The following is a 13394-nucleotide window of genomic DNA, read 5'->3' on the forward strand; positions in this document are numbered from 1 at the left end:
CTTAGTGTACTGTTAGCTGGCTGCTGGGTGTTCAGAAGCAGTTTTGCTGAGAAGTATATTTATGCTGCTTGGCCTACTTAGAGCTCAACATCTACATGCTTTCTGATCAGGAAGTTTATATATTCCAGTCATTTGCCCAGCCAGTCAGAAAACATGTATCTTCTGATCGATGAGCTGGCCATCCATGTAGCACATTTGAACAGATTAACCAGAAAATAGACAGACACTTGCAGTCTTTTAAACTGCTTTGCAAACCATATGCTGTGCATATTTGCCTTAGGATTTTGTGTTCCCTGCTGTGGAAGTGAATTATTTTATTTCCTATTTTACAATTCACGAGTCACTTGCCAACTTCTGGTTTGGCACCAGGATGTCTAAGCAGTGCAAGAAGTTTAGAACGAGCTGCATTTTGCTGAAGTATTTCTCTGTCCCTCCCTCATGCCTTTCTGTTTTGGGGTATTTTTCCTCCATGAACTATTCTGTCAAATGCTAGACCAATGTATTACTCAATTTGTAGTTTTTAAAATTACTTGTACTGTATGAAAGCTTTTCCACTATTTAAAACAAGAAAAATTTTAGATGCAATTCAAAAATTTAAAGGAGACATCATCTTGAACAGACTACATAGGAAAAAAGTAAAGTATACATCATTTTTTTGGCACTATGTAGAAAAGGTGGAAAGGCGTTTTGCTAAGAGTCTATCACAAAGTTATATTTGATTAGTAGTTCCCGAAGTTTCATCCGTTTTCTTGCCTTTTTGATAAATGCAGCACTGGGGAACAAGTGACTAGAAAAGTGGAGAAAGAATGACTTAAACCTATGCTACCATCAAGAACTCTATATTAAGAAGAACATTCACAGGCAGGCGCTTTGCTGAGATATCCTAACAACTGCAAATACACTCCCTAGAAAATGTGTTTAAGGAGGGACAGAAGTAGTGGGTTCTCAGTTTGGGCCTGTGCAAGTTTTAAGATCATATTGGTAGTAAACAGCTTTGCTCACCCAGACTTACTGATCTAAAACCAGTCATCTAAGCAGCACTGTGCCGTCTGGAGGACTTAAACTGCTCGATTCAGTCCTGCTGTAGGTACTTGGTCATTGGTTGTGTTGCGCAGTCAAAAACCCACCTGCACAAACCAGCTTCCCATGCTCAAGGACTGTGTTCGCAGAGCAACTTTCCTACAGCGCTTTGTAGAATTAGACCCTGAAGCTGCCAACTTCAGGTTTTTCCATAAGTCGTATGCTAAACATCACATGGGAATCCTGTGAAAGAAGCAATCACTAAATTTTATTATCACGGGTAACACTGTATTAAATAAAATACTATATTCCTATGATTTTCTGTCTTTTTCACTTGCATCTTTATTTAACTTCTGCAGAACACGAAGCAGCTGTCAGATGATATGAAGTCTTGGGGTCCCTCCAAGAGAAGACCTAGTATTTTGTGTCTACTGGCACTTGGGTCGGTTTAGTGTACCTGTCATGGAACTCAGTGGTATTGTTGGGAAGACAGAATTGCTTACTACATTTTATTGTGAAGTTTTGGATGAGCAATAGGATTTCTCAGAATACCGAGTATTTTATAGCACTTTTTACACTCAGTAAACTCCTCTTGATCTCAGTTGCAGAGAAGATTGTACAAAGGTAAAAAAACATTATGTAATCTTAAGTGTCTTCTGCAGAAATGGTTCAAAATAATTGAAATCTTTAAGTCATCATGATATTCTAACTTCTACAGTTAAAAAAAAAACAAAAAACAAAAAACCTTCCAGCCACAAAATCTCCTGGTTTGCATTGCTCTCATACTGTTAATGATCATTAAATGTTTATCATTGAATATATTTTGTATACCAGTAAATAATAAGCATTTATGCCTTCCTAATTAAACCATAGAATATACCTCACAAGATTAGGCTAGGAGTATGGAAATTCCAGTGATTTGTTTTGGGGTTTGGGGGGGGGGGGGGGGGGGTTTAATCATAAGTAGTACCAGAGGTTAGAAATAACTGCATGTATGCATTTCATCCTTCCCCCCCCCCCGCCCCGAATATTATTGTATATTCAGATATGTTGCAATTTTGTAGATCTTTTGTGCTTTATGCACTCTTCTATAAATGATCTGGATTTAAACATTGGTGTGAAGGAGGTGGCTTCTGGAGCAGCATGTGTTAATGCACCTTTGAAGTGGAATAAGTTTGTAGCACTTTGGGGTGAGTATGGTATCCTGGGTACACCAAGGCTGCGTATCAATAAGGAAGCCACTGCCTCAGCTGTTGAATGGGACTGTCCTGGATAAGACTGCAAGAAAAATTACTCCTGACAAAGCTACAGAGCATGTATAAAACCCATTCTTCTCAAACACTAAGTAAAATCCTAGATTTTCTAATTTCTCTTCTTTTGTGGCTACTTCACTCCTGCAGGTTATCTGTCACCATCAAAACTTTCTCTTCAGAGTCACCGTGTTACAGATGTAATTTCAGTAACACTGTGGCCATGATAGGAAATGTCAGTGCAGTGTGATAAATTAAATCTTAAATCTGAGATTTCTGCTATTTTAGTAGAAAGCTGTAGTAAAGCTTTTTCTGTGAAGGCTAGAATAAAAAAAGTACATAATTTCTTAACACAGTTTTTTACTCCTAAAAAAACAGTTCCTATAGCAAAACCCTAATGTGATGGACAGAGTTAAAGTAAATAATGGCATTTTTCAGTAACTTTAGAATAAGATGTCATCAAGAAATTTTCTTTATGCACTAAAGAGTTTTAGCATCTCGTGATGCATTCCCCATTTAAAAAGAAAAAGGAATCAACTTTCTACCCAAATAGTCCTGAACAAAAAACACATATTAATCTTGAATGTGTTTTGTAGCTCTCTGTGCCTGCTTCCTTAAGCCTTTGATATGTGGTTCAGCCATTGCAGAGAAAACGTTTGTGCTTTGTTCAGCCTTCTGTATAAAGGAAACCCGTGTCCAAAACCTGGGATTCTTTTATTGATGATAAAAGAAAACTGGGTCCTCAACTTCAGCCTAGTTTCTGCCTTCTTCCTTGATTATTTAGGTAGAAAACACTGTCCATGGGTCAAACATAAAATGTCTTTTGCATTGCATGGATGAAGGGGTATTACACAGTTCACTTGGATTCATTTGGATATGCACATCAGATTTATTATGGCTAATGTTGATGTAGCAAGCAAGATAATTTGAAAAAAAAATTACAAGTAATATGTTATCATTTTACTTAAATATTCACCATGTCATATCAAAGTCTGGTTATAGGTAATTTAAACGAGTTTATTGTTACTTATATTCTACTAAAATCTTTTCATATTCCTTCACATTTCGGGAGTCTCTTCAGTGAAAATATCAGCTTTACGTTTGTGGTGTTCTGGTGTGGATTTTGTAAACAGGCCATACAGACATTTCTTAAATTTTTTATCTAGCAGAAGGGTTATAACTGGATCTAAACTACTCTTAGCAGCAGCAAGACAAGTAAGGAAATTTTTAATTTCCACTAGACGGTTTAGCCTTGGGCAGTCATTATTTGTAAGCAGTATATAAAAAATTGGCCTAAAAATATGATACGGAAGAAAGCAGACAGTTAATATCATCTGGATGACAAGAATGTTTCTTTTCACTGTATTGTAAATTAGATGTTTTTCTCCAATACAGGTATTTTTTTGTATTTTACTCAGATGTCTGGTAAGAGAATAGTATGATGACAAAACTATCATAAAAGATAAAAAAAAACATGCAGTGGCAAGAGAAGCTGCAATCATTGTGGTAAATTCCCCAGCTTCTACCCTGATGTTGTAGCATCTCTGAAATTCTTCCATAGCCCCTCCCTGGACATTATATGTTATAGCTATTACCGTTATGCAGAGCACAGTAAGCCATATAATGATGCACAAATATTTAGCAAATTTTGGCTGACGAAATTTTTCAAGTACACATCTGTAAAAGTTTTCATTAACCACTTGAGAGTATTGTGTGTCACTATTTTTCTTCAGTGTTGCATACTGACTTAGAGCAGTTGAACATAAAATTATAATCGTAACATACATACTGACATGCATAATGAGAGTCCCAATGTGATTTGCTATTCTGCATGCTACAGAGTTGTAAGTCCACTGGTACCCTCTTGCAAAATAGACAGCCAGAAAAGGCATTGTGCTACATACAAGTAAATTTGCAGTGACAAGGTTTGCCAGGTAAATGTATTGTGTTCTTTTTGTGGGTGCTTGTCTCGAAAATATCCAGGCAGCAAGAATATTTCCAAAACTTCCAGCAGGAAATAAGAAAGAGTAGATGACTGGTAGAGCTACAGTAGTAGCTAACGATGGCTGAAGAAGACATGTTGAATTTCTCATTTATGCTGGTATTTCTTGAATGAATGGTCAGAGCTGAAACACAATGAAAAGAATTATTCTTCTGTAATGTGCCTCTAACATCTCTCTTATTCTTTGCTCTTATTTTAACTGTTTCTTTTTCTCCCCTACTTTTCAGTGTTACTAACTGCTGTTTGTCCTCTGCGGTTATCATCTTGAGTTTGCATGAGGTTACCGTTTGGGTGCTCTCTTCCACTGAGAGTTTGTTAAACCCCAAAGATTTTACATGCATAGAACCTAATAAAATAAACTAGGAAACAGAAGGTTTGAGCTAGGGTCTGACAATAACTGTGTGGTCTTGGTTTATTTCTCAATCTTCTGGAACATCTGTAACCTACTTTGGAAACCACTTCTAGACTATATTCAGTTAAATAAGCAAAATAAATGCAAAGTACTACTTTAATTGCAGAAATGCAGAGGAGTATCCTGTACCTCCATTTAAGTATAAATTAGACTGTGCGTGATGCAGGAATAGGTGCATTTATTTTGTGCTGATACCTGTATCTAACGTTACTTTATTCAAAGGTCTAGTCTTAGATGTACCTTTTGCATAAGCAATTCAGTCTGTATTTTTCAACATAGAAAATGGTTGTTGAAAACTGATATATATATATATATATATATATATATATATATGTATTTTTCCAAGTTCAGTTTTCAATCTTTTCTCAATTTCCAGGCTGAAAATAAGAAATCAAACTCTATACAATGACTGCATATAAAAACTGGCATTTCAGCTTACTAACCTGTAGTGAAGAGAGATTTTATTGTTGTACAGGTACTGTTTTAGTGAAGTGTATCCTAGTTAGCTTTTGTTCCATATAAAATCATATGGAAAAAATCAACAGATTTCAAGCTTACAGACTGATAATAATTTTTTTTTAAACAGCTGTAAGTAAATGAACTCGGATACCAAAGAGGATTCTGTGTAGCTATGATAAAAAGGCCAGATACCAAGTTGATTAGATAGCAAAAAGTTGTAAAAGTCATATTTAAAAATTATGCTGTAGGCCATGTTTGACAACTTGCAAATTAAACTGACTTTTATAGCTGTTGCATTTTAGTGTACACTAAGTCCCATATGGATTGTTGAACCAAAATGTGTTAAATTCTTTTACGATAATGAGTTACATTCACAAAGTAATTGTTGAATTCAGTCATTTAGAAGTCTTAATGATCATTTTTGTGTCAATGCCCAAATTTTGTCAGTTGAAACAAAGAAGTAGTAGTTTTAAGCTTACCTATGCAAGCTGCAGGCAACCTTCCTTTGCAGAGAGGAAATTTTTCTGTCTGATGTCCTTTTTATCTCCAATGCTGCAATGAAACGGATGATACTTGAATCTGGAAAGTACAGTTAAGAATATCTCTCTGACATAAGTAGGTTTTTAGAATGTACGCTTTTCTTTTACAGTGTCAAAATGCGGCTAGACATTTAAAGTTCAGGCAAGATGATGTTGTCTGTGCAAAAAAAACGTTGAAATCAGGTCAGGGTGCAGCTCCATTAGAGAAATAAAAAGAATGAGATAGTGTCGAAAAGCGATAGTAACAGTCCTTTGGTCATGTAGGTATGGCATAGAAACACCTTACAGTCCTTTGTCTAGTGCTTTCCTCTTTTTGGGGGTGGAGGGATTGTTACTGTCATTCTCTTTAGGACTGCCCACTTTCTAGAGTGAAAAAAAAAAAGAAGTTGCTGTTTTACGCATGAAAACTTGTATTTTCAATGACATTTAACTGTTCTTCAGCTCCAAGAGGTATCACAAACCTGACTGTCTATTCCTGAAGCCCACATGCAATAATACTGTATCCATGTCTGTCCTCATATGAGTGACCAAATGAACACCTCATGTGTCTGTTCAGGTGATGGATTGTGTGGAAGCAATTTACAGCTGATACGTTCTAGGCATCAGTTGGGGAAAACTGACTCTGTGTCCAAGAAATACTGTATTTTATACAAATCATCCAGAAGTGTGCACAGGACAATTTCCTTCCTCCACAGGAAAGGTTTGATCACAGATCAGTCAAACTCTGTTTAGCTCTGCAGAGCTTGAGACCTTTGGATTTCCTTCTGTCTGATACATGTGTGGTTGTCAGATATGGCTTTTTAACAGTTATAAGTAAGTTCCTTTATGAGAACAGAGGAGATACCATACAAAAACTTCTGCAATTTCGGTAAGGTTCTTGTTTTGTTAGTTTTGTTTTATGTTTAAACAGACACTGTGAGAATCCACCTCAGTGATCTACTATCAATTTTATTGTTCAGTCTCATTATTAATTTTATATTTTTTTTACTAAAATGATAGATACATATGCTGGCCTCTTATTTAGACTACATAGTTGATCTCATTTAAGATGAAGTTTAAGTGAGGGGAAACTTGCTGTGGAGTGTTAGTAATTAGTTTGCATATGCTTTAATTCTTGTTCCTGTTAGGTTTAGTTATACCTTGTTTTTATTTTTTCCACTTTTGAATGTATAGTTATATTAAAATTTGTTCTAACAAAGGAGTCTTGCATTCATTAAATATTTAATAGTCTCTTAAGTAGTCTTAGAAGTTCTTGTTACTGTGGTGTTCCATACAGGTTTAGACACAAGAAAGCACATCCTGAAAATTTGCTAAAAGGAGACATGCTAAAAATTGTGTGAGCAATTCCAGTTAGTAGGGGTTTTTTTAATTATTATTACTCAGTTTGTTATTAACTGTAGCCTGTATTATTTATAATTTGATGACCATAACTCTTGCTGTAGGAAGAGATAATGCTACATTTTTTTCTGAATTATTGTGTGGTAATAGATTATTATACTCAATTACAGTCTATCAGACTTCATTTTGGAACTGATGAGTAACAAAGGAATGGGATAAGTATAAAAAAAAAACCCAACCCCAGAAATACAGTTACAGTTGGTTCTAAGCTCTAGTAAGCACCTACATTATTCTTTTAGTGGACTATTTCCATTCACCTAACTTACAAATGGCACATTTTATCTAAAATATATTTGATGATATGGTATATATTTGATGATAATGGTAAAAGTGCATCTTTTATGCCATTTGCTCTTAGGTTCTTCATAATGGCTTTCATGTGCATTCTTCACCTCAATTATTTATATTTTCTATACTCTTTAACCATGATCATTTTCTAATTTACACATGTAACTAGATTTTATATGCCAGAAGGCAGCATATGTTGCATTCTGCCATTGTATGCAGACAACTTATTTTGTGGCCCAAATCCAGGGAAATTCCCAGTGGTGAAAGGTATTTCAGTTAGCCGCATATAACCCATACCTAGCGTGTTATGTAATATAATCATATATGACAGAGTGATCCACTTGCAGGCTGCCTGGCCACTTCCTCTCCCCTCCACCTGCTTGAGATGATAGAAGACGGCCCGGTCAACCTCCTATCTCCTTGTGCCTGTCACAAACCAAATGGAGAACTGGACTGTTCCTGCTGTACAACAGAGTATATAATGCGTTTGCAGCAGTTGCTCCTTGCAGGATGGAAGAAGGCAGCAGCTCAGTTACCTCTGGCTCCTGTAGCAGTCCTGGCTCGCTCTGTGCCGTGGAGGGCCCAAGGGATGCACTCAGTCTCTGCATCTTGAAGGGTGGAAGGCGACTGCTGAGGCTAGGGCACAGAAAAGTGTGCGACCCTGGGTATGGCTACAATGGGTGCTGAGGATGAATCATACCGAATAGATGTACGGCATGCACCAAGCATGCAGCAGCCTTTAAACTGAGATTTAATTTCATGTATTTGGAATTTGATCTACTGTATGGCATTTAATACCAAGATAAGTCTCTAAGATGCACTGGCTACTACACAAGTGCGATCCATATTTTCTTTCCAAAAAAAATCATTTACCAAGTAGTTTGCCTAGAGCTTTGACTTTTGGTGCTTAGTTTCATTGGCGATTTTTTTTTCCTTAAACTTTAAAATTGAAAGGGTTTTTGACTGCATAAACTCTTAAGACAGATGCACTACACGATAAATGTTTTCAGTTGGACATCTATATCAGGAGAGTTGTTGCAGAGAGGAACCATGGTGCTCTGCCGGCTCATCAGCTTTCCATGCAGGGGTGACCCGGTATGTGTGCAGCTCTTCTCCTGACTTGATATAATGAGGATTTTAGCTATAGTCAGTGTATGTATTTAGTATTGTAAGAAGAGCTTATCAAAGCAAAATCATCTAAGCTCATGTTTAAATCTACTCTAATTGAGTCAAACACTATGCTGAATCAGTGAAGATAAAATATTTGGCAGGTTTGAGCTGGGTCTGTCTTTGCTGTTCACTAATGATTTATTTTCACCAGTTTTAGAACTGCCCTTGTGGTTCAGCAAAATAGGCCCAAAATGAAACTTCTTACATTGTTTGATGAATTACAAGTGTATGCAGCATAACTCTGTAGCATCCTTAGGGATATAGAAATGGGGATATATTGCACTCATAGCTTCAATTCTTTGGTTGTCATAAAATATAAAAAGTTAAGTGTTTCATGGGCTCTGGGTAATTGTTTTACATAGACAAAACACAAGCCAAACAATGTCTTTTATGCAGGAAAACTTAGCTTGAAGTTGACAGTACTAACAAAAATAATCTTCCAACATTTTTATACTTCAGGTCTTGAATGCTAAATACTTGGTATTTTTTTTCCCCAATGACGTTCTTTCTGCAGCTCTCAGAGGTGTCTTTAACTGTGTTTGCTTCTAAAAAAACATTGGCTGTGTATTGGTCATGATGATTTTTACTTTTAACTTAAGAAATCAGTTTTTAACGTGAAAACTGTGTTGGCCATCATACTCAAATAGGAAAGTTTCTCTTTGTGTTTCTGCACCATACTATAATTTGTGTTTTTTCAAATTAAATATGTTTGTGTATAACAGCTTTCTGGCTTTTCCAGGTTCTTCTTGAGCTTCTGTGAAAATGCAAAAGTAATAAAGCAAAAATAAAAACCTAAAATGTGGCAGTAAAAGCAAAACTGAGACTTAAAAGGTAGATTCTGTTGGCTGCAAGCTGGGGAGTTCTGGCTGCAAAATTAATTCCTTGCTGATAAAGAACATTTCTATACCCCCTGACAAAAATGACCCTGTCTTTTCATCAGAGTTTTAATTTGTTGTTGACCGTGCTGACGTTAACATCTTTACCTAGTAAGAATTTTTGTGGGAGGAGTAGCAAGTATATTTTTCTTTTCAAAGCACAGTCATTTGTATCTGTGGTTTGAGAGTTCTATGAAGAAGGTGGCCTTGCTTTGTAATAAGTGCAAAGGTGTACTAGCACTCTTTGTATGCAAACTTAAAGGAAGCAAGACTCACTATTTTCAGGCAAAAGCAAGATAACTTTTGAAGGTAGCATGTACCAGAATGTATTCGTGTTGGTATATTTTAAATAATTCATTCAGCTTGTTAAAACATAGGCTTATGAGTAAACCCCAGCTTTTTTTCCTCCTCATTTTGTTTCTCACTTTGCAGTACTATGATACACAATTAGCCATTTCTTTGCCATTCATGTTCTTATTTCTACACTTCCCACTCTAACTGTGCAGTTTCAATGTTAAGGCTTTTTCCAGCTTCATCCCTTCCCCCCAGTTATTCTCACTCTCCTGATATCTGTGAACAACTTCTGTGCAAGGATTTTTCCTACCAATTCACTCTACAAGCAGTGAATGGTGACAGCTTTGTAGCACCTTCTCCCTTCCCTTGGATTCCACAGTAGTTGGGATTTTGTGTAAGGGATGGAAAAAAGGCTGTCAGAAGGTTACCAGTGCTACAGAGAATACGTTGAAAATATATTTTGGACTGGTGGAACGTTATCAATGGGTTCTTTTTCTGTGTACACTTTATTGTACTGTGCAACACAACTCCCCCCTCTCCACCCTGATTCTGTATGTGCTTTCAGAGAGAGCAGTAAACTAGAGCATCCACATGTGAACTTTCCACATCCAGGAATAATGTGGCTCTCACTTGTTTATCAGTGATCTAAGTTGCACTTCTCTTCTATAGTTTCATTGACTGATGTTGTGAAGGAAGTTGTTCAGTTAAATTTTTCCATGTTGCGTTATCAAAACAATTGATAGTTGTCTGCCCTCATAAAAAATACCAATTTGCAGGTTAAAACCATAATTACAGTTAATTTCAGTGTGAAAATGAAAGCTGATGTTGTGGTTTAACCCTGGTAGGCAGGTAAGCGCCACACAGCCGCTCACTCGCTCCCCCTCAGTGGAATGGGGAAGAGAATCGGAAGGGTAAAAGTGCGAAAACTTGTTTATGATTTCTGTCTCTTCCCCCTCCTGTTCTTGCGGCTGCTTTGCTGCAGAGCAGGCTGCTGCTTCTGATGTTCCCTCCTGCTCCCTCTAACACGCTCTGGTCAAATCTGTCGTTATCTCAAACCCTTTGAGTCCCACGTTGGGTGTCAAAAAGGGTTGCGGTTTAATCCCAGTAGGCAGATAAGACTCACACAGCTGCTCGCTCACTCCCCTTCCAGTGGGGTGGGGGGCAGAATGGGTAGGGTAAAAGTAGAGAAAACTCATGGTTTGCGATAAAGAGAGATTAATAAGCTTTAAGGGGCGGGGGGGGGAACAAAACCAAGAAAAGCAAGTGATGCAAAAAAACCCAATTGCTCACCCCCAGCTGACCAATGCCCAGCGAGTTCCTGAGAAATGGCAGACCTGGCAAACTTCCTCCTTGGCTTTCATTGCTGAGCATGAGGTCATATCTTCTGGGATATCCCGTGGGTCAGTTGGGATCAGCTGTCCCAGCTGTGTCCCCTCCCAACTTCTTGTGCCCCCCCAGCCTGCTCGCTGGTGGGGTGAGGAGCAGAAATGGCCTTGATGCTGTGTAAGCACTGCTCAGCAGTAACGAAAACATCTCAGCATTATCGACACTTGTTTTCAGCACAAATCCAAAACATAGCCCCATGAAAGCTGCTGTGAAGAAAATTAACTCTATCCCAGCCAAAACTAGTACAGCTGTTTACTCAAACCAGGTACACTTTGATATGTTTATGATTCAAGCTATAAACTTGTATCTAGCAAACAGTTTTGTTTCTTGGCTTATTTTTTTCCATTCATTTTAAGGAATATATGTATAAGAATATAGCTATTAATGTATTTGTCAAGTCTAAAAGGTACAGAAGTGACTAGCCAGCATGTATGCTTTTTATGCATTTTGTAACTATTTATTCTAATGAAGAATATGTGCTCCTTTTTACATGGTAAAAAAGAGGTGACATTTTGGTACACCAACTGAAATTTGAGGATGTGTTGTAGATTTGAATAAAGAAGGAAAACAAGATTCATGCAGGTTATGTGGAGATGTGTGTTGAGTTAGCCTCTACTTAGAGAAAGAAGAACAGATAGAATCATTTTCATGTTGAAATTCAGCTGAAGACTCAACTAATTGCTATAGTTGGCCCTAATAGTACTTAGGAAGCACTGCTAAGATAAGAAGTAAGAGACACTATTAAAGTGACTAATTATATGGTCATTTGACATGTCACAGTGTAACTTTCAGCACACCTCCCAGAATGCTTCAGCTGTTTGCTCTTCAGTAATATTGTTTTACAGAGCCTGGCATTTTACCCTGAAATTTGGGAAAATTGATTGCAGAAAAAATGTAAGGATTAAATATTTTTAAAAAATAGTAAAGATACCTGCTTTTGGTTTTGGTAAGTAGTAGTTGTTTCCTACATGACAGTGCTGTCTAGTTTCAGATCCCTTTCTCAGCCAGTTGATACATCTGGCCTTTAACATCTTAAAGCACTGATTTACATAGTACTGCAAATCTATAAGTATTTTCACTTGTCTGGTTGCTTTTGGGGGTTATTTTTTTCTTCTAACTGCTACTCTCTTAATGCCACACTCTGGCAAAGATCATATTGTCATACCTGTTCCCCTCTTCTGTGCCATACCTGCCGTTATAGACTTGTTGTGCTCCCTTTCAGATTTTCATTTCTGAACTGAAGAGTTATTTATTTAATGTAGTCTGTATCTAGATATCTAGATAGATTCTGTATCATATAAATTATACAATAGCACAATGATGACTTCTCAGGTTTTTTCCTCCTAATTTTAACTGTCTGTTAGCTCTTTTATTGCTGTTCAGCAGAGAGTTATATCTTCAACTTTTTTTAGGTTTGACTACCCTGAATAATTGTGTGTTGTTTGAAAACTTCGTCATCTCCTTACTCTCACTCATTCCACATTGTAGTGTTAAACATGTTCGTAAACCTATCTATTTGCATTTTCTTGGGGAATATCGTGAAGAAAAAAGACTATGTATTTTTAAGCTTTCTTTCCAATTTTTAACCAGTTTTAAAGCAAGAGTTAACATCTAACATCCTAGGGTTTCTTAGAGCCTTTAGTAAATGACCTTGCTGAAGTCCAAATACACCATATCACCTTTATCCCAGTTCTCAGCTCTTCCAGAGAGCTCCTCTGTTATTGATTTTCTGGTACATGGCTTGCCTCAAACAAATCTATTCACTTTTACCTAGAGTACCTTATACATCCAAGCTTGCCTAATTTTATTTGTCTTTAATAGGTGCTATGGATTTGCCTAATACGAACATTAGACTGTAGCTCTCTGAAATCTCTTTAAAAGATTTGGGTCATATTTGCTGCTTGTGTACAGAGACTGGTCTAAGCAACAGATTATCCTGTATTGAAATGCTTTTGAAACATTTTAACGTGTAGCGTTATTTTAAAGTAGTCCTGGGAAAGTGTTACTCTTTGACGTTTCTTCTAAAATGTTTTTTTCTGAAACCTTGTCTGCTGATATTGTGCATGCCTTCCTTGGTGCTCCTTCTCTACAATCTGTAAAGAATGGCTGTCATGTAGAACACATCTGATCAATGCAAATAGGTATGGGTGTTTAAGGCTTTCCTCTTGAAGAAAATACTGACTAGATTTCACTGTTGAAATTATTAAAAACAAAAAAGCCCATGTAATACTATTCACATGATGGACCAGAATCTTGAACTTGTACTGCTTGACTATTTTCCTGTTGTCCTTTTATGTATTT

At 36.9% G+C, this 13394-nt stretch overlaps 2 protein-coding genes across 23 annotated transcripts in view; one reads left to right on the forward strand and one right to left on the reverse strand.

The window, feature by feature from the left end:
• CASK (calcium/calmodulin dependent serine protein kinase) overlaps positions 1 to 13394 on the forward strand; it is a 243228-nt gene that overhangs the window by 125857 nt on the left and 103977 nt on the right. The gene's annotated exons all lie outside the window — the stretch shown is intronic.
• GPR82 (G protein-coupled receptor 82) lies at positions 3186 to 5989 on the reverse strand. Its single transcript, XM_030019561.2, has 2 exons — positions 5623 to 5989; positions 3186 to 4396 (listed from the first exon to the last, which is right to left on the reverse strand). Exon 2 carries the CDS (start codon positions 4361 to 4363, stop codon positions 3329 to 3331), a length of 1035 nt encoding a protein of 344 aa, XP_029875421.1. The 5' UTR covers positions 4364 to 4396; positions 5623 to 5989; the 3' UTR covers positions 3186 to 3328.

Source organism: Aquila chrysaetos, chromosome 7 (assembly GCF_900496995.4).
Source record: "Aquila chrysaetos chrysaetos chromosome 7, bAquChr1.4, whole genome shotgun sequence".
Lineage (NCBI taxonomy): Eukaryota > Metazoa > Chordata > Aves > Accipitriformes > Accipitridae > Aquila > Aquila chrysaetos.